The sequence below is a fragment of the Gobius niger genome (assembly GCF_951799975.1).
Source record: "Gobius niger genome assembly, chromosome: 5".
NCBI lineage: Eukaryota > Metazoa > Chordata > Actinopteri > Gobiiformes > Gobiidae > Gobius > Gobius niger.
Window position 1 is genome coordinate 15,875,000 of NC_136856.1, and position 24,317 is coordinate 15,899,316.

A 24,317-nucleotide genomic window follows, 5' to 3' on the forward strand; every position below is an offset into this window, starting at 1 on the left:
CTATAATAATAGGAGAGGTCAAGAGCTGCGCTGAGGTCTAACAGAACCAGGATTGAATCAAATCTGGTGTCAGCAGCTAATGACTTTGGTAACTTTGATCTGGGTACCCTGCTTGAAACTGTTCAAATAGACGGTTGTCCTGTATAGGTAGCGTATTGTCAAAAATATTATCAAGGATGTGTGATTGTGGGGAGAGTTTCTTCAAAGAAATTAAGTGGACTTGGATCAAGAAGGCAAGGTGACAGCTTTGGGGAATTATTAATTGATGTCATCTCAGCCGTATCTGCTGTTGTAAAATTTAACATTTTAAGATGGAGACACTGGTTCTACAGCCTGATTTTTCTCAGGGCTGATCGTGAGAGTATTTGAATTAGATTTGTGTCTCTAATGGTTGTCATTTTCTTAGGCCTGCATATATAAAAGATTGTTTGTGTTTATGTATGCTCGGGGGCCTTTTTAAAATGATCACGCAGTCCTGGGGCTTTTTCAAATTGCCAGTGACCTTCAAGGAGGAAAAGAAATGTCACGGTGAGACACATTTTGGAGTTGTTCCCATATTTAAAAAGCTCAGATTGAGGGCCTTTGTGAGTGTGTTTTATGACACTTAAATAACCCGTGAAATAAAAGGTTACTTGGCAAAAGGAACACGGATACACTTCATGCTCCTGTAAATTAGATGTACTTGGCTCAGCAGTGGCACTGTCCTGTGTGTGGGTGTGTGTGAAGCGCTTCGTGATGTCAAGCCAAATACAGGAACCTGTGTACCGGAAACAACCACCATACATGTTGCGAGGGTTTAGACGACTGACATGAGGGAAACTAATGAGAAATATCTTCAAAAGTATGTAAAGCTTCGAAACTATCAATGCACGGATTGTTCATGACGTTTGTTGACAAGTTCACAACAAATCTTTATTCGACATCCAGAATTTGCCCTTTGGTTTAACCGAGGCTTTTACTTTGAAGATCGAAACCGGAAGTGTGTCTTTCCTTTCGCTTGACTCGTGTGAGTAGTTCCCAGTGCTCGCCTGTGTGTGTGATCACTCGGAGGACGTGTTGATGCGCTACGCGGTGTGTCTCCGTGCGCCTTTGTAGGACCCCGGACTGGATACGCACGCCACGCCTTCAGGGACGCGCTGCTCTACGGCGTCAGCTCTGCGTAAAAAAAAAAAAAGGTCCGCTCTTGAAGTGCTGCAAGCCCCGTGCGCTGACAGGACGATCTGCTCTCCGCTTCCAACAAACATTTAAACGCGTTTACCTCAGTTCCCCGCGCCTCTGGATGCCATCTGGACACCGCGTCTTGTGAATAATTTGGGATTACCCCCCCAAGCGGACTTTTTATTGATTTGACCACGGATACAACTCGGATAAATGATGGGGATCGGAGTCTAGAGCTGGTAAGTAATGCGCTACACTCGTACACTAACATTATTGACATGTTGATCACGCCTACTATTCTGATGCGAGTGATTTTGTGTGTGTGTGTGTGTGTGTGCGAGGATGTCAAGGCGCCCTGTAATCAGCAGCCCCTGTGATTGCCCTGACCCTCACAACCTCGTCCCCACACTGAAAACTTTACAGGCAACCGTGATGACATCATGTGTGCCGCTGATCTGGTCCGGAGATACGAGCCGTGCTTTGCTTGCATTATTTTACTACAATGAAAACATCACCACGGTGTGCGCTGTGGCGTGAGTCAGCGGTGTGCGCCTGTGGGTTTGGGCGTGTGTGAGTGAGGGGATCCGGCTCATTTTTTGGGGGGGGCCCGAGTCGCTGCGTCTTTTGCGCGCACTATAATTAGACCTAATGAGGATTTGTCCGCAGGCGTCAGAGAGATATGTGTTTGACAGAAATAGGTATAGCAGCCAAAAGGGGAAACCCGTGAATCATGTCATGTGGATGGGTTTTTTTTCTGTTGTGCCAAGCTTATTTTAATTTGAGTAGCTTTTAATAACACATATCATTTTGGAACAATATTGTTTTTGTTTTCATTTGTGAGACTCGGGCCACCAAGCAGGTGTGGCAGAAGTGACATTTACCCCCTGTCCTCTTGGAATGAGAAAGAAAAAAAAAAAATCTGCATCATCCACCTTTGAGCTTTGAAAGTGTAACCCCTCTCTGCCTCCAGGCTGTGTGCGTATCTGCTTGCTGCGCAGAGCTTACCAAATACAAGCCAAAAGGATTTGTTATCAGCCTCCTCCAGCTTACTGCCAGCTACATGAAAGTCCTGTTGCTCTGTGAGGAACCAGTTAGGTTCAGGAGACATCCTAGCCAGGGATTGTTGATATAGTACCAGTAAAGCCACTTAGCACTTCCAGACCCCCCACCTCTGCCTCTCTGCCCCCCCAGGAGTGGAGAGGAGTCACATTTCTCTCAAAGACATGCTTGGTTTATCTTGTGCGCCCCCTGTCCTGTCCCTCTCCCTCAGTTTAGGATAGTCCCCTGGGAAATGTATATTTGCTCACTTTCACCTTCAGTGGCATTGTGTGCCCTGGTGTGTGCACAGAGGGGCCAAAAACAAAAAGTTCTTCCTCTGTGAGGTGCCGTGAGGGAGGTCCCCCCACAGTGTAAAATGCTAAAAAAAAAAAAATGCAATTACTAGGGATTCTCAAGACAGACTAGACAGACATTTTTTATTAGCTAAATTACAAACTTATTTGTCGACCTCTGTTTCTGTTTCTAACTTCCAGCCTGTAGGAGTTGTGTTGGTGTTATTAAATTAACTTCACAGCAGTGTCTGTAACGGAAGATTTTCAGTTTCCAATTTGCAATTTTGTATCACCTCTTACTTTTTCGGCTGCATAACTTTTAGCTTGCACTTAGTTGGATGTGTAGCTGCTATTCAATTAAAATGTGCCATTTAGTTTTTTGTCTGATTAAGTCTGTGCAGGTGTCTTCCTGGTTTACTGTATTTTGTACTTTTGTTGTCGTTGTGTAGTCACTGACAGGTTGCCCTTGCTCAGTACAATTGTCGGGGAATGTAGATGCTTGAGTCACCAGAGGAAGGAGCTTGTTGAAAGTGACTTGGAGCTGCACGTATAGACACTTGTGCACATGTTCTCCTCGAAACGGGCCAAGTCTGCAGAGAATAACAGGTGTGTCGGTAATGAGGCCATCGCTGGGTTTGACGCGAGGCTGAAGCTTTGAGGTGTAGAGAGGCGCGGAAAGGCGGGACAGAGGCTGTCTGGTGCAGGTAAACACAGTAGTCTGGCAGCAATGACAGCTTTATTACCAGCGTGGAGTTTATGGCTGCGTGAGTGTCTATGGGGGAAGGGGCTCATCTCATCATTTTACTACTATGTGTGTACTGTTATTCCCCAGGCTATGGGACTACAGTATTGTCTAAAAGGTTGTGTGTACAGTAGTCTGTGATATTAAAAGGTCATTGTCTTTGTGTATTAATTTGTCAGGCCTTTCAAAATAGAGCAACAATGTTTTATACCATATGAGAAATTTGAGCTTTTGGTTTCTGTCTGTGGCAAAATGCAAATAATTACAGCTTTCATTGGCTGGTATAAGCCGGATAAACCATTTTTTCTTTTTCATGTAATTGAATTAAAAAAGTAGTAATGCATGAGTCATGAGTGGAAATTCAGGCTGTAAACAAATATATATCATTGCGAGATAGGGCCATGCAATATAATGAGATTGCAGGCTATGGGATCCATAGTTTTAATCACTGTAAGATGAAACTGGCTTTGTTTATCACAATAGGGGAAGGGAGTACTTTTTTTGTATGGGGTTAGTACATACACTAAAAATAACAAGGGAACTTTTAAAAATGTCTACCTAATATTGAGTTTTGTTTTTGTTTTCTGTGCGGGAATCCCCAAACTGCTGCATACACCACCACAATATGTGCCTTCCCGTTTTTAGTCTCAAGATCTTAAGCACCGAAACCCACTGACGTATCACACTGTAGTCGCACATGCACCTCCTTAACGGAACAGGCCACCGTTTTTTACATTCTGACATATGTTCTTACCTGAGCTTAGACGAGTTGATGCGTACCTGTCTGGTCTGTGTTCCCTCTCCTCTATGGGGCTAAACGGGGTCGTGAAGTTAGAAGCGACCTGCTCTTCCACGTTTTCCCGATCTAATGGTTACGTGAGTAGTTACATGATCCAAGTATAGTTCCACAAAATTAAGCTTGTCGATTTTCTAAGCAGATAAAAGGGGGGACTATATTATAAGGCGTAATAACACCATAGGAGCACTTCGACGTCCGCGCAGTAATATCTTCACTCCTAAAGAAAGATATTGCTGCGCGGATGGATGGACCCAAACTTCACCCCCATTTGGATCCATAGGAATATGCTGGGAGAGGCTAAATGCTAACAACATCTTTGTTCGTTTTGCGTGACTGAGGGCATGCACAAAGACCAGACAGGTACGCATCAACTCGCCTAAGCTCAGGTAAGAACATATCTCAGTATGGAAAAGCGGTGGCCCGTCCCTTTAATACCAGCTTATTCCGTGCACCTGCCAGGGCTATCCTCCCTTCTCCACAGCGACGCTTCTGACAGACGCCTCTCTGTCACTAAGTTGAAGGGCAGAGTGACAGAAAGAAATGGGAAGACGGCAGAAGTGGTGATAGGAATAAGAGCAGAGATGGGGTGAGACGCAGCGGGGAATCAACAGGCATCTAATTACCTCCCAACACGAGCCCTCAGCGCCATGGAAACGCTCCCTCCTCCCCGCCTCCTCTCTGGCCAAGCCCTGGATGCTGTCAAAGAACTGCTGCTATATTGACCAGCTGCCTTGTGGATCAAACAGGTCAAAAAAAAGCAACATGATATGAGATCGTATTGACTCGATACTGGATAGCCTATACGGTATGATTGATTGGTCCATTGGCGTTAGCCCGAGGAAGTCAATCAAACCAGTGTGATTGAGAAGATTTTCTGAAAAACAGCCTTTAGATTTTGGTGGAAATGCCTGCATCTTCCCTTTTTTATTTTGTTATAGGCATCCCTTGCGGTCTGCAGGCTGTCCACGTCTATTGTTATATAATTTAGAGTCAGTTCTTTTCCTGTTTGTGTCCTCTTTTAGGGAAGTGTACAAAGTTCAGATCTACTTTAGTCATTGTTTTAGTCCTATTTTAGACCCGGTTCAGCCCAAGTTAACCAGGTAAAGTCCCGTTTTAGACATATTATAATCTGGTCGTTCTCACAAAGCAAATATTTCTGCGGTACTACGTGTGAAAAGCTTGAATCAAAGTGAATCGAAAGAGAAACTACTAAAAAAGGGAAGTGTGATTTAGAGTTTCCAAGGGGCATTCCTGGCTAGACGGTCAAATTACACATTAATAACCACACTTTCTATTACACAAATAGGCTTGATTCCCTTTATAGCTACATCTAAGCGCTGACCTCAGCTCTTACGTCAAGCCGCGCGAGGCAGGACTTACAAACAAACAAACCGCGGCCATGCATTCCTGTAATGCTAATTAATGGGTATACAACATCATACATCAACATGACACACCACATGGCCTATGCCCCGATGTCGCCTTAATGAGAAGATGGATTTACTTGAACGGGAAAGACGGCAGCCATAACAAAATTAATCATGCCTGGATATTAGATTAGCTGATGTTGCGGTCGCAGATACAGCTGTTGGGGATTCATTGGGAGAAATGCATTACGAAGTTGACAATTTTAAAGCCACTTATAGAAATGTATTAGTAATCGCCCAAGGACATTGTATTGCAAATGTCCTGCTATATTGGGGCGCTCACTTTAGGGGAGGCTAATTTATCTTAAGTGCTACTTAAAATCAGGCCTATTCAGTCTTGTGCGAATCCTCCTGAAAAAGCTTTTCATTGGCGGTCCATTTGAATAATAAATAATACATGAGCGTTTTCTTTTTTTTTTCCACAGCGATAAGGCCGCTTTGATTGACGGATTCGGGACGCCCTGGACGCAGACACGTGCCAATTTGTGTTATACTCCAATTATGTTGAAGTACAGTAATATGATGAATCGCTCGGACCCACCGCGTGTCAGGAGAGATACTCGCCCACTGCAAAACAGACAAAATGGAGTCGGTCTGAGTGTTGCAGCAGGTGGAGTGGTTTAAAAGCACTGTCAGTGATTTGTGGTGCTTGACTTTTGCTGCTAGCGCTCATGAGGATTCGGTGTTAAGTGTTTTGAGTTTTAGACGGTTGGCTTTTCCAGGCAATGATGAAGTTCGATATGGATGGTGTCTGTGCTGTAGCTCCAGTTTTGTCTTCCTGTATACTTTGGCAGTGCTGACAACATGAACTGAGTTGGATTTATTGGCAAACTATGAATTTTTGACATTCATAAGCATAAATGATCAATTGAATCAAAACCACAGTTTGATGACTGAAATGAGCTTAAACCAAAGACTGCATTATTTAGACAGTGCACACAGAGAATACACTGCCTCCATGAGTCCTTATGACAAAATGTGTACGGAAATGCACGTGAGAGGCCATAAGCGCCTAATTGTCCGTGAGAGTAAATGCTACGCTGACAGACAAGCCGAAGGGAGAGAGGGATATTGTACATTCAATTGCTTTTCTCTCAAACTTGGCTGTAAATACTGTTTACAGCCAAGTTAGCTTTGCCCGATAGCCTGTTAGCTTCTTCCTCTTGATTCTATTAGTGTGTATTGGTTGCTCTGGTCCGGTGGCAGTCAAGTTGCAAGTGTGGTTTTCTGGCCAGAGACACCAGGGGGAGATGAAAGACCCACCAATCATCCCTTTAACACTTGTATTACAGCCAGAGGGACTACGGAAAGGATTTATTACGGTAAACAAGCTACTTAGTATTGCTTTAATGCTCCAGCCACAAATGAGCTGAAAAGTCTAATCGGCATAAGATGAACAATTATCTTTTGCCACTGTTGACATATTTTACGCTTCTCGTTTTCTTTCTCATGGAACTGACACTTACTCCACAAACAAACAGGTTGATGATTTGTATTTTTTTTACACGTTCCCTTTAAGATTCTGACTTCGCTTGGACCCAGATGCACTTTTGCTCTCTCAGCTACACGCCCTTTGCACAAAGACACACACACATCCCAAACCCGCGCATCCACACTCGCTGTGGAATGACAGGCCTTGCGAGGCGTGTCCCTGTACAGGACGTTCCCCCGAGGGCCTGTGCCGCAGTTGGATGGAGGGTGAGACAGACAGGTGTTGGGATGTTACCGTGACCCTGCGCTGGAACTCAGGGGGAATTCCTCTGATGGGACGTCCTGAGCGGGTTGAACAGTATAGAGGCAGCGTTGGGTGGGGAGCTGAATTCCATAATGGTAACTCAATCTCTCACTGCTGTGTGGGAGCAAGTGTGCATGCATGTGTTTACGCAAGATACAATGCTGTCATTTGTTGTCAGATCAAAACACACTCCATTAAGCAGAGACGCTGTGGTTACAACTGCTGTGTGGCGACATGTGGATCAGCAAAACATTGTGGCCACCTACTTGGTTCTTACTCTGTTACAACTCATTGACAAAACAAAACAAACACTGATGGACTGGGCATTTTAACTCGTCGCCATTTCTTCTTCAGTATTTATTTATCCTCACAGCAAGCGGACCAGAGTTTGATTTCCCACTTCTGTGCAGGTGCTATGTGGATGCTTAGGTTTCTCCCATAAACATAAAACCTTTCAAACAGACCCCTTCAGATATTGAAAATGCAAAGGAAACATTTCTGTACAAGGACAAATTAGGTACACTTTAACCTCAACTATTTATGGTATTTGGAAACATCCAACGAAAGCTGCAGATGTAGAGATGAATCCTAGTTGTTTTGCTTTCACTTTGGCATTTGTTTTACTGTTCTGTTTCTGTTCTGTTCTGTTTAATTGCTGCTGAAAACCCACATCCCACCCATAGGTGCCATGAGGAAGAAACTATTTATAATGTCAGGCCGACTACTATGTGTTGATCATTTCCCTCGGTTTGCTTCTGTTAGGGGTGGAACTACACGGCCAAATTACTGCGACATTCAGTCTGGATGCCAGCACTCTTTTGGATTCCTGTAGGGACCGGGGATGATGGGAGAGGCATGGGGCCAAAGAGTGTCCCATGCCAGGCAGATCCCACTGGGAGAGCAGGCTGTCCCGACTGGGCTGATTGGAAAGTAGTAGAAATATTTGTGACGTAAACGATGACAAAGAGTGTGTTTTTTCTGTCTCATTGGACTGTTAGCGTTTTGAGAATACTAATTTAGGTCACATCTGCTGTTAAAAAAGAAAAAAAAACGTGTCAGGATTAAAAATAGGCTAAGATCCGTTTTTTGGAGCGCAGTCTCAAAATAGACGTTGGACGAGTGAACATGTGGCTCCCAAATTAGAAGTGGTTTGTAAAAGAGGTAGGGCATAGTGCAAAGCTGTGGAGCCAGCACATGGGGAGATTGGTATTCTGAATGCCTTGTCTGTCTGTGCAATAGCCCAGGGGGGTATAACCTCCTCACCCCGCTCCGCAGCTCACCTCCTCTGCCCTATCATTGTCCCGTACCCCTCTCATCCTGCAGTGACTGAGACACAAGATGCAGCTCTAAAACAGTTGGGGTTGTGGCTTCCTGAAATATGAGGCTCCTGCAGGAACAAACTAGAGCAGCACTACTATACTTGCACCGGATATATCTGCCTTTCTGAGGATATACAGAAAGAATAAATTACTTCTTGAGTTACGTGCGTGTGTAATTCCAGTATTTCTCAGTATTGTTGTAAAAGCTACAGAGGATGTAGAAAATAGGCTGAAATAATTGTACAATTACTGATGTAAAAAAGAGTAACAGGTGCACTGTGAGAAGTAGCATTTATAGCAGAAGTAGCTACAAAGTGCAAAGGACATAGGCCTCAGAACATACACTAAGGAGTTCATGGGTAAATTTATGAATTATGAATGTCCAAAACCTGATCCCCATCTATTTATATTGCTAACATTCTGGTAAATCAGTGTGTTGGTGTAAGCTCTCACTTGCTCAGGAAAAAAAGTTGTAATATAATTCAACATAACACTTATTGCACCTTACAAGCTTGACAAGATTCTCAAAGTGCCACACAGTCATTATTCATTAATACCATTCTCTTTGCCAGTTTGCCCCTCCGACCACCAACCACACTCTCACTGCTTTCACACAAGCAAGGTGGGTGGTGTCTTGCACAAGGACACAACGACAGTCTGCTCCTTTGAGAGTGGATATTCCAACAGCCAACCTTCTGTTCATGAGATTACTTACTCTACCATCTGAGCCACTGTCGCCCTTTACTCTGCTCTAGCAGGCAGTACGAAATCCCTATAGATACTGCAACAATAGAATTACATTATGTTAGATTATATAATTGAGACAAGTTTCAGATTGAATGCATAAAGTATGTGCAGTACTCAAAGTAACTGCATCCCTTTGCAGAACATATTCCTTTCGAATGGCTACAGATCTTTCTTATTCCCTGCACGTCGTGGCCTGTGACCTCAGGCTTGAACTCTGAACCGCATCTTAAATGGTAGAGGTCAGTCTGCTTTGATTTGCCCTAAACAACGCTTTTAATGATTATGTGTTCTGCTCCGCCATTAGCCTTTAGCTCATCAGAGGCTTGTTCAGAAGTAGGTGTAGCAAAGAGTAGTATGCAGGAAGACTGGTTTTACAGAGACGAGGCTAGACTTACAAACTAGACACTCAAGTGCAAAAACAAAAAAAACAAAAAAATCCCATTGTTTTACCGAGACAGAAAAGTGCTTATGCAGATGTAAGGATTTCAGACATTTCAATATGACAGAAAGGGCAGGCGGCTCCAGAGACGGCAGCGATGGCAGTTTGACACACATAAATGAACTATGAGGAACAATGACGGTGGCACAGCTGTCTAGACAAAGTGTGAGGTGCCGCAGGCGGCTGAGGTCTCAGGGGGGATTAGGATTCACCTGTTAGTGGCAGCGTGGGGCCCTTGATGTTTTCTAATGCAGTGCTGATGTTCTGTGACAGCCATTGAGGGAGCCGTCGAGTGTAAGGCAGACGAGGAGTCGTCTGATATGCAACATGAATGGAACATCTCCTTTGAAAATTGGTTTGAGTTCTTTATTATAGGGTTTAGTTTTATCAGTTACTTTAGAGAGCAGTCTACAAAAAGTCCAGTTCGTCTCATTTAATCTTTATTCACCAATTTACACCAGTGATTCTGACATCTCAGTGGGACTTTCCTGGTTAAGCACAGGTCAAATAAATGAAATAAAAGGGCAAGGTCATCATAAGTCATCTTGGTGAAAAATACCCTGTTGAAATGTCAAACAAAAGGTTTCTCAACTTCAGTTTCAGTCATCGCTGTCACTTTTAAGCCATGATAAAGTACAATGTCAACTTCCAGCCACAAAGCAAAACATGTTGACAGTAGAGGAAGTGTTGTCTTGTTTGAGTATTGGTGGATTAGTGCGCTTTCTGGCTGGCAGTCCAAATTAATCATTTGACTTACTTTGCATGTGTTGTTCACTACTGGAGGAAGTGCATAATTCGAAGAAATATATGGAAGCACTTTATATCAACTGGACACTATTAAGCAATTGTTAAAGATTGTCAGAGAGTTTATGACAAAATGTGGCACATTCTTACAAAATGCAGTTATATACAAAACGCTCCTTGCATTGAACCATAAAAACACCCTTATAAACAAAAAACGTACTTATATTACTCTATCCTTTCTATAATATACTTACATACTCTATCTCTGTCTGTATCTCAATATGGCTCTCCTCGACCAGATTAACAGCCTCATATGTAGAAAGAGGAAAAGGTCACAAGGCAGTCACGTAGAGCTGAGTGGTCTATCATAAGATCACAACACACCGTAGAGGAGGAAGTGATGGTGTGCGATTATGAGCCATCATTAACAGTTCCGTGGGCACTGCGGGAGTACACATGAATACTAATGTGTGTAGTTTTGGTTGAGGCACAGATTATCTGTTGGGTTTACACACAGTCACAGATGATGAAAAGGGAAGTGTCTGCCAGCCGCTGTTACGTCAGCAGCACAGTAGTAAAAGCAGCTTTGACTGTCTTTATCTGATCTTCAAGTGTATTCCAGAGGGTCAACGTGAGGTCACTGTTGGATCATGTCTCTTAAAGGGGCTAGATGCAAGTTGGCCATTTTGTGCTCACTACTGCCATCTCAGGTCATATGTGTAACTGCAGCTTCTATATTAAGCTCGTGCATGACGGTAATTCGGACCCGAAGTAAAACTTTTTGAGTGACAGTGCAGGATTTTAGAGGCAGTTGTGGTGAACAGGTCTGAGCTCATTCTACACATTAGGACATGGCTGGAACATGTAGGGGGAGGAAAATACTTAGTTTTAACATTTTTAAACTCTGTATAGTCCCTTTAAGAGTCATTCAATGTGTTGGACTGCAGCTACAAAACCGTATTTATTTTTGGGACATTATGTAATATCATAGTTAGAAAAGGAATGTTATGATGATTAGGACTGGAAATTATCTGATTGTGATTTTCTGACAAAAAATGTACTTAAAATAAGGTTTGAGATCTGTTTGTTCAGGTTTACTTCATAGCTGAATTATGAGCATAAGTATTTAAAAAAAAAGGTTTGGAAAATGATTCTACTTCTTATTTGCATTGTACATCTCAACCTTTTTGGATTGGGCTTATATAGCATAGAACATTGTAGAGCTGTTATACATTACCCTCTCACTTTAACACCTCATTTATTCACAGCTTGAAGAGGCTGGTGCAAAGTAAATGCAAAGATCATGTCCCTGAGGGACTGAAAGATCTCTCAGCACAACACAAGTGTGATGCAGCCGCGGACGTAGGCGGACGGATGTTAAAAAGCACATACAGAGTAAACCCATCCCCCAGTGCTTTTTGGAGTTGCTGTCTGTGTGTGTTTGTGTCTTAGGTGTGCGCACGGTCGCATGAATGGATAAGTGCTCAGTGGGCAAAGGAATGAGAGAGAACAAAGACGACTGAACTACTCAAGCAGGAAACTTGACCCCTGAACCCTGGGACTCCTGACACATGACACTGGTTTATCGCATGGGGGATGGGCACCTGAAGGTCACGTAGATGGAGAGATTCTCAGGTTCTATTAAACGTCTAAGATTTCTGATTTGCTCATGAATTCCATCAGCAAGACCTAAGTGCTATCTTTTTCTTCCAATGGTATCAGATGAGAATAGGACATATTGGTAGAATAACAAGTTGCTTTGCCCTTCCTTGACTCCTGAAGGCATTATGGATTCTTTTTGGCCACTAACCTCGCCTCGTGGCACTCAGAGACTGCGGTCGTCCTTGGTGATGTTGAGTAATGCAGGTAGTTTACCATGGGATGGGTCAGTTTGTCATCCATTGAAAGGTCATGAACAAATAAATGAGCATCACGGTACAAGAATACACACTAAAATATATCTCTTGAATCACAAAACATTTAGTGTCTTTTTCTGTTTTCATTGTAGTAGCTTTGAAAACTGGGCATGGCAGTGTAATGGCCTAAGCTTTGATTGTGAACTGTATGGATTTGTTTTTTTCCTTTGGAGATTCCTCAACATCTGCACCTCAGATATGAAATACTTTTGTGTGTGTGTTACCTGTCTATCACAAAAAGACACTACTCACTAAACCAAATTTTCAGTGCTGTAAAAATATAGTCTGGCTTGCAAATTGCATCTTGGGATCACAATGTTCCCTTCTGTTTTTATCCATCTCTACTCTAGCGTAAAGTATCTACTACTACGCTGCTGCTGCTGCTGCTGCTGCTGCTGCTGCTTCATTGAGAGGAAGAGAGTCTGTTGAATTTTTAAAAAGGTGTAACCCACAGCGCGCTCATATGGGAGAAGACATTTCGGGGCAGAGATGGAGGCCACACAAAAGCAGCTCAGAGGCAGCCCCAGTCTCCACAGCGACTGGGTGACCCACATTCGCGTCTCCTCCATGTGGGAAACGGGCAGCTGCAGTTTTGGGGGGCACGCTGTAACCGCGGCGACGGGAGTGTCCCAGAGCTGGGGAGCAATGAGAGAGTTTTTGAGGGAAGGAGATGACACACTTGTAGAGATAGACTGAACAGGCAGAAACATTTTTGTTTGACCACATTTTCTATGAATATGTTCCTGGTTAAGGTTGTTTATTCCAGAGACTAACTTTTCAGTGTTAGAAATGAGCCAAAAGCGATGAATTCAAGTGTTGTGTATCATCTACAGCATTGGTTCCCAACCTTTTTTTGTCTCGCGTACCCTTTGAGTCGTTCATTTATACAAATGAAGCTAAAATACTCTAAAAATCAAACTTTTTACTGAAAAACATCATTAAAATTAATACTGAAGGTGTACTCACGTTCTCTTTCTTTTTTTTAAATAATTCCATGTACCCACTGCTAGGTGTCCAAGTTCCCCTGGAAAACACTGATCTACAGTGCAGTGCTTATTTTTGAGTTGGTGCTTCTGGTAAAGATGGATTGGATACAGGAAATTGACTTGTGTATTTCTTTACTACATTGACTGGAACTTCACTACTTCCTTGTGAGTTCTCAAACATATCTGTTTCCTCTTTAACTTAACTACTTTGTGTGTGTGCGTTTCAGCCCGGAATGCCCCAGACTGTGTGCTCAAGCACAATGTTCAGCGCTCCCACTGGCTTCAGCCCCCACCTGGCATGCGCTGAGCCTGAGGAGGAGGAGGAGGCTCCACAGGAGGGCCCGGGTCGTGGGGCCTGCCTCTCGGACGGGCCTCCCATCACCTCTGCCTCTCTGGACACTCTCATCCACAACCTGGTGCCCACTGCCGACTACTATCCCGAGGTAAATGCCACAATAAAGGGTGCACAGTATGTCGCTCAATGTCCTCATAGGACCATGCAGGATTAGTTTAGAGTGATTTGCAACAATGTTAGGGATTTCTTTAGCTTAAGATTGAATGTTGATTGCTGATGTTGATCTAAATCCAATCAATATTCATATATGATAATTTCCCTATCATATTGTATTGGGATATCGAACGCAGTCAATCATAATGCACTGTATAACTATGTCTTGCACTATGAGCCGCCCAGCCCCGTAATTAAAGCATACACTTCAATATGTGCTCTTGCAGAAAGTCGATGCGAGTTTACAGCAGGGCAGAGGCCTGTTGGATCACCAGTCCCATGTGTGTGTTTTATGTGGGCTGCTTCCTTTAATTATAGACAGCTTCAGTATTTCTCGGATGGCGGCAATGCTTCAGTGCTTCTCTCTTTTCTCTGACAGAAAGCCTATGTGTTTACCTTTCTGCTGAGCGCCCGACTCTTCATCTCGCCTCCGGAGCTGCTCTCCCGCGTCTGTGAGCTGTGCATCAAGCAGCAGCAGCTGGACCAGAGTCCACTGGATATGGTCAGCTCCTCAACACACTCTCGCAGCCTCAGGACCAAAACTATAGGGGACATACAACATGGATGTCAGGTTTAGCTTACTGATTTCTGTTTGATGTTGTTCTTCAACAGGCAAAGGTGCGTAAATTTGGGCCCAAGATCCTGCAGCTGCTGACGGAGTGGACCGAGACGTTCCCCACCGACTTTAGAGATGACAAAATGGTCGGACAGTTGAAAGACATTGTTCATAGGATCGCTCCATGTGATGAGGTGAGACGTCGTCAGTCAATTTTCTCCTTCTTCTTCTTCTTCTTCTTATTCAGTCAATCTCCTTCTCCAGGGCTCAAAACACTGTCCCTCCACCTGTTGATGTCATGAGGTGGTTCTCTCACTGTATGTGGTTTGTACGGTCCAGACAGGTTCACATGACTTGTGTTGGTCACTTTCTGTGCTAAACTGCCTCCACTAAAGCCGTCATCTGTACTGGGTTTCTTCAAGGACGTTTCACCTCTCACTTAAAGAGGCTTTGTCAGCAATATCTTGCTGTCAGGCTGGGTTTATACTAGGCAGGCTCTGAAAAGCTTGAAGAAAGCATATTAACCTTTAAGTGGATTATTTTAGGCAACGAGAACTAATAGAGATGATGGCTGTGTAGAGTAACTGGGTCAGAGCTTCCCCACAAGTGCAGCTTACGGGGTGCTCAAGGTTTGTAAAGGTCAGTATCCATCCAAAGTGAAAAAAAAAAGGTTGGCACAGAGGTGAACCACTGGCAGGTGATGTCTGAGACAAAATGCTGAACAAGTTAATCCTGTTTTGATAGGAATCAAACAAGCCCACTGAGGCAGATGGCCGTGTCTGAATGGTGTAGTTCCATTGGTGTAATAAGTAGTAGTGAGAAAGTACAAGTAGTGAGCAGCTGCGTGTTACACAATAGTCCAGTGCTGGAGGAGGACAGGAGGAGGCGAGAGGAGTGGCCCTGTCTGCAGCCTCCAGGGAAACATCGAGAGAAAGAAAGATGAAGAAAATGGGGGGATGGGAGGATGAAGAGTAGAGGAGAGAGAGGTGATGGAGCACAGACTGAGGCGAGAGAGAGAGAGAAGGGGGTGCAGGTGGTGATGAATGTGCCTCTATTTACAGCTGAGCGTGTGTGTACTTGTGTGCATACAGATGGGCTGCGGGTCATTTGTGAGACACACTGACCTCCGGCCTCAGAGTCTGGTCACAGCAGGAGGAGCAAACGCATCCGCGGGCATACGCTCACTAGGCTCATGTAAAATAATTAACAGGCTCATCTCAAAGTAACCGTTCAAGTGAAAAATGGCAACGCGCTCTCTGCTCCTCAAAATGCTGTTTTAGCTAAAGGGATTCATCTGTGGATGGTAATGCCATACTTAAAGTGGTAATAAAACAGTTAATGAGGCAGCATTTAGTACTAAAAGAACTTTGGATGCTTTGCAATCTGTTGAGTCATTTTTCGCTCGTATTTATGTTCATGCACAAGCTCGAGGATAAAAACATGGCATAAGAAAAACATGGTTTCAGAACTTACTAATGAAATTCTAAGCATCTGTGTTATGTGTTATATGTACATTATGCAACTCATGAAAACTCTAGTATTTCACTGGTTAATTGGTATTATGGTTTTAAAGGGGCTAGATGTAAGTTTTAATACTCCCTACTGCCACCTCAGGTCATACGTGTAACTGCACCTTCTATATTAAGCTTGTGCATGACCGCAATTCGGACCCGAAGAAACACGTTTTTGAGTGACTGTGCAGGATTTTAGAGGCAGTTGTGGTGAACAGGTCTGGGCTCATTCTACACATTAGGACATTGCTGGAACATGTAGGGGAGGAAAATACATAATTTTAACATTTTTAAACTCTGTATAGTCCCTTTAAGTCATATTAAACTTCAGAATATTGAGTTTCTTCCATTAAATACTGACTATTTAAACAAATGTTTCACTAAAAATGTTCACACAAAAAAAATCCTATAATAATACAGTATACCATACCATCTCATGCTTACTGTCTTTGCCATGACCTCTCCTCAGGCGTACTGGAAGAGCCTGAACCAGCTGCTGCAGAAGCTGAGCCAGAGGTTGGCCCAGATGAGCCAGGGGGAGGAGAGCATCGTGAAGGTCTCGCTCACCGCCTCCTCCATCTCTGACAAACTGGTGGCCTTCAAGACCAAGCCTCCACCCATCACCAAGGACATCCTCTCCATCTGCAATGACCCCTACACACTGGCACAGCAGCTCACGCACATCGAGCTGGTAAGACATGGGGAGACACACTGATAGTCGAGTAAGACGCTGATTTAAAAAGAAGAAAAGCCATTGTCGGAATTTGTTGAGGCATTGAAGTTATCAATCAGTGATGTTGCACTATAGTACGCATGGGTTTCAATTACATAACCTTTTCTTGTTACGGACGTCACTTTGAATGGGGGCTGTACATGGGTTGGACAGACACGCATAGTGAATGGCGATGTATGTACAGTGGTCCCTCTCCAAGTAGACCATACCAGATATAAATATTTGAGACACAGACAGTGTTTAACTCACAGTGGGATAAATAAAGTCCTGTGAGAGCTGAAAGTGCATGCATCATAAATGATGAAGATGGTGCAAAACAGACATTGGGCATATTGTGTAGGATCAAACCAATCATCTCACCCACATACTAAAGCGGAGAGCTACACCAATTTGAATTTCAGCTGTATAGGCATCATGGGTGGTAGTCAAGGTTATTAACATTTTAATAAACCATAAAAAAGAAAAAGAAAAATGTGATTGAGTTAATCCGAGCAGGAGGTGTAATAGCAAATGGAGACAAGTAGAAACACTTAACACTTTGATCTAGGAGCATTTAAAATATTCCAGTAATGATTTCTTGTCTTGGTCTTAAAGGGAACAAAGAGAATTATGCAATGAAACATGGATGAACTGGAGCCCTCCCTCTGCTCTCACATGGCCCACGCGTGCTCCTGCCCCGTCATGTGTGTTTGATGTGGATCACGTGAACTTGTGTGTGTGCGTCTGTATTTGTGTGCGCTGTACCCTTGTCTCAGCAGTGACATCACCCCACAAGTGAGATGCTCCATGGCCATGGGCATCTCGCACTGGATATATGCGACCTGACAGCTTACACTCCAGCACACAATAGTCCAGGGACAGACAATGTACCGAGACTGGATTTACATGATTCTTCCTGTTCTTAGACAACTTCTATTCAAAAGACACAGAATGTAATCAAAACAAATTCAATTGCATCTGAAAATTGTGCAGAACTGAATGAAAACTTTGTTCTCTTATCATATTATGAATTCATTTGATGCCTAAGAATCGCTTTGCTCTCATTCTCCACTAAAACTGGAATTGTTCAGAAGGATAAAAGAAACACAAAGTGCATTCTTCTGAGGAGTGAATAATTGCATTAAGCAACACATGATGGCTGCAAAATCTCTTGAAGTTACTGCCACACTGCAGAATATTCCAGGTCACATTGTTATGTTTGCAACATGGATACATGCATCGTCAAAGCATCAACTCATGGCTAAAAATGTAAACTAACACCAAAACTTATCAGCTCAACAGTTCCACCCACTATCTTCACGTGCCGGGATCCGGATGTAAAAAATATCCCATTCATTTTTAGCATTGATTAGAAAAATGTATATATTAAGAGTTTAAAAGCATAAACACACTCAATTTTCCTATGTTAGCACATAGCTGATTAGCAAAAGTCGTGTTTTTACACTCTTAAGTGAATTTTTCCAAAAATCAATGCTAAAAATGAATGGGATTTTTTTCTACATTCGGACCCCGGCATGTGACCGGAAGTGGGTGGGACTTTAGAGCTCCACACATGCAACTATGGTTAGCTACATAAACATAATGTTATGTTATTAAATTATTTTGTAAGTGGTCTTTCCTGGGCTAAATTTGTTCTGTCTTGTTTTGAGATATAAATTAAATGTATCAAGCTGTTATAGTTTCATCACCTATTCTAGAAAACAAAAGGGTTCTATGGATTTGTGAGTAATCAGGCCAAATCAAAGGACTGAGGCGCATATTGGGGTCTATAATTATAATATATCACCATTGCAAACATGGAGAAATTGACCATCAAAAGATTTTTAGTGCTTAGTCTCAATGAAAATTTGGGTACATTTTTGGATGATCTCCACCACCTCACAATTTCTCTGAGTAGTGGTTTCCATGTTGTGTTTATGTTGTGGTTGCAAACCTCCACCAGCATGGGTTAAATGAGTCAGTGGCTCTTGCTCATATCTAACTTTTCTTAAAATAGATGTGAATATTGTCTCATGTGTCGCACTGAGGAAATATGATTCCACTGTGTCGCGTCAATGAGTGGTGACTTCCTTCATCGATCGTCTCCCATTACGGAAATGAAACAAGTATTAATAGAACTAACCCCTCCTCTCTGTGTTTCAGGAGCATTTAAGACGGATCGGACCAGAGGAGTTTGTCCAGGCCTTTGAGCAGAAAGACCCTCTAGATGCCACACAGGTAAAATGTTGAAATAAACTCAATTTACAGCAAGTTGTTTGTGTATGCTTAAGCAGTGAAAATCTATTTAGTTTCACAGTTAAAAATAGCTTGACATCAGATGGCCAGCAAGGTCAAATATTTATCATCCGTAAAAAGGACGCACAGCAAAACGTGTGATGACCCAATGCTACGAAGGGCAAACACATAGGACCTACCTGCTAAAAGCCTGTCCCCTTGTCTTGTCAATGGTGTAATTCTACCTCTGGCCTCCTTCTCACATGCAATCACTACAAGCTAAAGGAATTCCCCTTGGTATTCATATACTCATGTGTCTGTGTTATGAACCATTAACAGCCATGCTTCAGTGACCAGAAGAAGAAAACCACAAACCTCGAGGCCTACGTCAGGTGGTTCAACCGACTGTGTTACCTGGTCGCCACGGAGATCTGCATGGTGAGGACACACTCTTTTACCCACATGAAAAACCCATTGCTGTATATATAGACATGGAAGAAAACAACTTATATTCTAAGAGCTGTGGTCAACACATGATCATATAATTCTGCATATTCAAGAAAAAATCTCCAGCAGATCGCTGAAACACAAGTGGCAGTTTATATACGAAGAGCTACTGTCCCCTACTGGATACTCGTGGTCATTACAATAACATTTCTCTTTGCTTCGTTTGTGTATACCCAGGGGCGGACTGGCCATATGTCCGTTCTGGAAGAGCACAGAAGGTCCACTGGCGCGAGGGCCACCGGTCCCGCCTCAACCGAGCTTTACCCAAATCTAAAAGCTAATAAGAAAAGCATCAAAATAGCGAGAAAGAGGAGGAAAACATGAGAAAAACACGGACAAAAAAACAACACAAAAAATGATAGAAAAAATAATTCAAAATTCACAAAAAAAACTCAACAAAAAGTGACAAAAACTCAACAAAAATGTGACAAAAACTCAACAAAAATGTGACAAAAAAAACAAAAATGTGACAAAAACTCAACTAAAATGTGACAAAACTTCAACAAAAATGTGACAAAAACTCAACAAAAATGTGACAAAAATGTGCCAAAAACTCAACAAAAATGTGCCAAAAACTCAACAAAAAGTGACAAAACTCAACAAAAAAGTGACAAAACTCAACAAAAATGTGACAAAAACTCAACAAAAATGTGACAAAAATGTGACAAAACTTCAACAAAAATGTGACAAAAACTCAACAAAAATGTGACAAAAATGTGACAAAAACTCAACAAAAATGTGACAAAAATTCAACAAAAATTCAACTAAAATGTGACAAAAATGAAAAAAAAAAAAGAAAAAGACAAAAAAAACATACAAAAGGTGACACAACACAGCAACAGCGCGAGGAAAAAGGTCAGTTTTGTGGATCTTAGCTTTCAAAAGAGGACGGAATGCATTTGGTTTAGGCGGGTGGTAAGAGGTTAAAATATGTATTTGTGGAAGTGTCGCATTTACGCTAATTTGGGCCAGGCTGGTCAGAGTCCAGGGCTGTTTTTCAGTCCCAGTCCGCCCCTGTGTATACCTGATATAGTATATACAAAAGGGTCTAAAGAATATGTGGGGCGTGCCAAGGACATATTCAGCATCACTCCAATCCCACTGTTTTGTTGTTTCCTTCATCTGCAGCCTGCAAAGAAGAAACAGAGAGCCACGGTCATTGAGTTTTTCATTGACGTCGCCAGAGAGTGCTTTAACATAGGAAATTTCAACTCGCTCATGGCCATCATATGTAAGTCACTATTGTTCACTATCTGCAAGTGTTGTTTGACAAATGTAATAGTACTATAAAGCATGTCTTTTTGTAGCTGGTATGAACATGACTCCCGTGTCCCGCCTGAAGAAAACTTGGGGCAAAGCCAAGACTGCCAAATTCTTCATCCTAGAGGTAAGGTCATTTTAACAACATGCCAGCACAGACACATGAGCGGAGTATCACCTGCGTCTAACAGCGGGCTTCCTGTTCACACTTGTTTTGACAGCATCAGATGGACCCCACAGGCAACTTCTACAACTACAGGACGGCTCTGAGAGGGGCGGCCCATCGCTCACGGACTGCAAACAGCAACAGAGAGAAAGTGTGTTTTTTGTTCATAACCTGCCAACACACAGTATGATTTTACTAGCTGAGGTCTGACCTTATTCCATGCGATTTTTCAGATTGTCATCCCCTTCTTTAGCCTGCTCATCAAAGACATTTACTTTCTGAATGAGGGGTGTGCAAACAGACTTCCCAATGGTCATGTCAACTTTGAGGTAGGGTATAGCTTTTTTTTAAAATCACTTTTGTGATTTAAGTTTAAGTTAGATGACTTTTGTTCATTTTTGAGCAGAAATTTGTGGAGCTGGCACGGCAGGTTGGGGAGTTCATGACATGGAAACAGGTGGAGTGTCCCTTTGAGGAAGATCGGGCAATCCTACACTACCTCCACACTGCCCCCATCTTCAGCGAGGATGGTATGAGCGGACTGCAAAGATCTGCTATTTAATTATTTATTTTTCATTATATGATGTATGATTTACCTTTATTACCCAGGACTGTACCTTGCATCATATGAAAGCGAGAGTCCAGAAAACCAGGTTGAGAAGGACAGATGGAAAGCACTCAGGTAATACTGACAAGGCTTATTACAATGTAAAAAAAATATACATATCAGGAGATATTCAATTCAAGATACGTAGAACCGTGGAATAAATTTGATTGACAAAATTCCCTATATTATTACTGTATGCCTTATTTTCCGGACTATAAGTCGCTCTGGAGTCGCACCAGCTAAAAATGCATAATGTAGAAGAAAAAAACAAATATAAGTCACTCCGAGTCCGGCGTATAAGTTGCACCAGCCATAGCAACTACCTGGGCATAGACGCACCGTTGACAAGCCTCTCCCGGCAGCACATTGTTCAAGCACCTATTTGCAAACTCTTCCTCTAGCTGTGGCCATCTAAGCCTAGAGCGCCCTCTAGCGGCGGTCAGTGTGAAAATGTTCAAACATGTGTTGTACATAAGTTGTACCTGAGTATAAGTCGCATACACAGCCAAACTATGAAAAAAGTGTCTGGAATATACTGTAATGAAATGCTCGCTGTGGTATAATACCTGCCTAATTCTCTGCATGTTTGCTGCTCTTTACAGGGCTAACGTGTTGGCAAAGACATGAGGCTCTCACACCAGCGTGGGAGCAAGTTCTCATTGCACTAAAATGAACTGTGAAGGAACCTAGCTGGTACTTAGGTGTTTTCTATGAAGAACTCATGAGAACATGATGAACGGGATTCATCAAATAGACTTTAAGAATAGGAACAAAAACATGTTTTCATTAAAAATATGACTACGTTAAGCTAAAATAATGCCTTTGTCGCATCTCAACCTTCACACTGAGGTACAGTATTTTAAGACAGACCCCTCTCCCATCTATGTTTATTGTGGAGAGATGTTTACTACAGAGAGAACAGTTACATGGCAGACCACTTTATACATGAAATTCCTACTGATACTATTGTATTGTTTTATATTATCTCCTCTTGCTCTGGCTATTGTACATTGAGCTTTATTTCCTTATATTGTGTACTGTAACTAACAATGATGTGAGGGGCGCTGGCTAGCCCATATCAGCTCTCTTTATCTTTCTATTCCTGCTAAAATATCGTGTATCAGAAGTAACTAGCCTTCTGCATCTCATCTTTGTGCGCTTGTGATATCACCTGTCTATTTAATGCGACTGTCTGTCTTGTCATGCACGAGAATGACTGACTTTTCCTTCTCTATGATCATTCCTATGTTTTTATTATTTATTATATTTTATTTTAGTTGGAAAGTGTTTACTTATTTTAATGTATTGTGCCATTTTGCAAGCTGACTAAATTAACATAGTAAGCGTGACGAGGTGTATAAACTGTGTATAGGTGACACTTACCCTTCACTTTCTGCTACCCAGGAAGTTTTTGTTTTCCGACTGATGTTCAGTTGATTTAATATTTATGGAAATTTCTGTGCTGACAGATATTTAGTTTTTACTGTTCTTTTCCTCTAGTGAATATGAAGTACAATGGCATGCTAAGACGAAGTGTTTCAAAGGGGCATTACCTTGCTATTGCAACACAGTCTTTGTAATAACATTGTGTTGCAGTGTATTACATGTAAAAGAAGAGGGAATCTTGTGCCATACGACAATTCAGGCTCCTCTGACTTGAAATGTGTTGTATATAATTTTGTGGAGTTGTCAATAAGCTTCGTTTTTGGCAGTTTTGTGATTAGCAAAGCGTCTGAAAGGCTGGGTGGGGGGGACAGGATAGTGTTGATAAGAGAGAACAATGTAATTACTAGGCTTTTAAACTGGTCTTGATTTACTACAGGCTATTTGATGTCAGTGTTTTTTCTCAACAAGCTCCTTGCCTTCTCAATAATGACTCCCATCTCTGTTTGCTCATCAATAAACCTTCATTTCTCAGAGGCAACAGATGTGGCGATGACATAAAACAATAATTTTGATCAGTATAATATGTTCAGTGACAATCGCCTGCTGTTTTAAATGCCACTACACTGCCAGAACTGACCATCGCTGTGTGCAGTTTGAGAACTGGTCTGAATCAATTTGATTTACAGTGAAGAAGTGCATTTTTGGTTGTTGTATGAAAAAGAGAACATCTTTGTCATTGACATTGCTGCAAATTTTGTGTCTAGTCGCTGAAAAGCCTTTAATAAAGCGTGTTCATTCAATTACACCTTTTATTCAGTGCCTTTTTATATTATGGTAATTGATGAATATTACATGCAACTGTAAAGCAACCCAGGCAGGTCAAAGATAATTTTACAGTAATATTTATCAAGTGTATCCTTAGCCACAGTAGGTGGTGGCCTGTATCTTTTTTGGACTTGCATACCCCTTGAGTCTTTCATTTAGGGGAGACCGGGTATGGTTGTAACACTTTTTGCTTCAGCACCTGCAACTCACTGAATTTTTGAGCAAGAGTTCTCAAACTTTGACACAAAGTACCCACATTTGTTAACTACAAATGGCACCAATTCAAACCACTCCAAGAATATCACAGACCTTGTGAGTTGATGTCAAATACATGGTGTTCCTTTGTTACAACCTACCCCAATCCCGGGGTTATAACACATGGGGTAAGTTATAACAGTTAGAAAAAAGAAATAAAAACAGAGGCCACGTCATGTGATATGCTTCAAAAAGAGGTTTATTTCAATAAAAGAACAATCCAGAACAATGTCTCGCTCTCTCTAACCTGTCATATACTTACCTCACATGGAGTCAGTCCATAATGCAGGTCTGCTGTCTGAGACAAATAGTCAACCAACACTTCCTCCTGCACTGCACCCAAACGTTGATGCTTCAGTAACCTACACTGGGATGGTCACTGGACCCCAGTCTCTCAGCTTCTGCTGTGTTTTGCAATATCTGCTCAGTTCTACACGGCAGATCCC

General features: G+C 42.3%; 1 protein-coding gene across 1 annotated transcript; it reads left to right on the forward strand.

Moving 5' to 3' along the window:
• Positions 1-1,013: 1,013 nt before the first annotated feature.
• On the forward strand, positions 1,014-23,289 carry LOC306963060 (ras-GEF domain-containing family member 1C-like). The gene is made up of 14 exons (XM_079556504.1): positions 1,014-1,397; positions 13,571-13,786; positions 14,231-14,353; positions 14,464-14,601; positions 16,388-16,609; positions 18,794-18,868; positions 19,205-19,303; positions 20,501-20,603; positions 20,680-20,759; positions 20,854-20,949; positions 21,032-21,127; positions 21,205-21,328; positions 21,408-21,480; positions 22,008-23,289. The coding sequence occupies exons 2-14, from the start codon at positions 13,577-13,579 to the stop codon at positions 22,030-22,032; spliced, it is 1,464 nt and encodes a 487-aa protein (XP_079412630.1). The 5' UTR covers positions 1,014-1,397; positions 13,571-13,576; the 3' UTR covers positions 22,033-23,289.
• Positions 23,290-24,317: the final 1,028 nt, after the last annotated feature.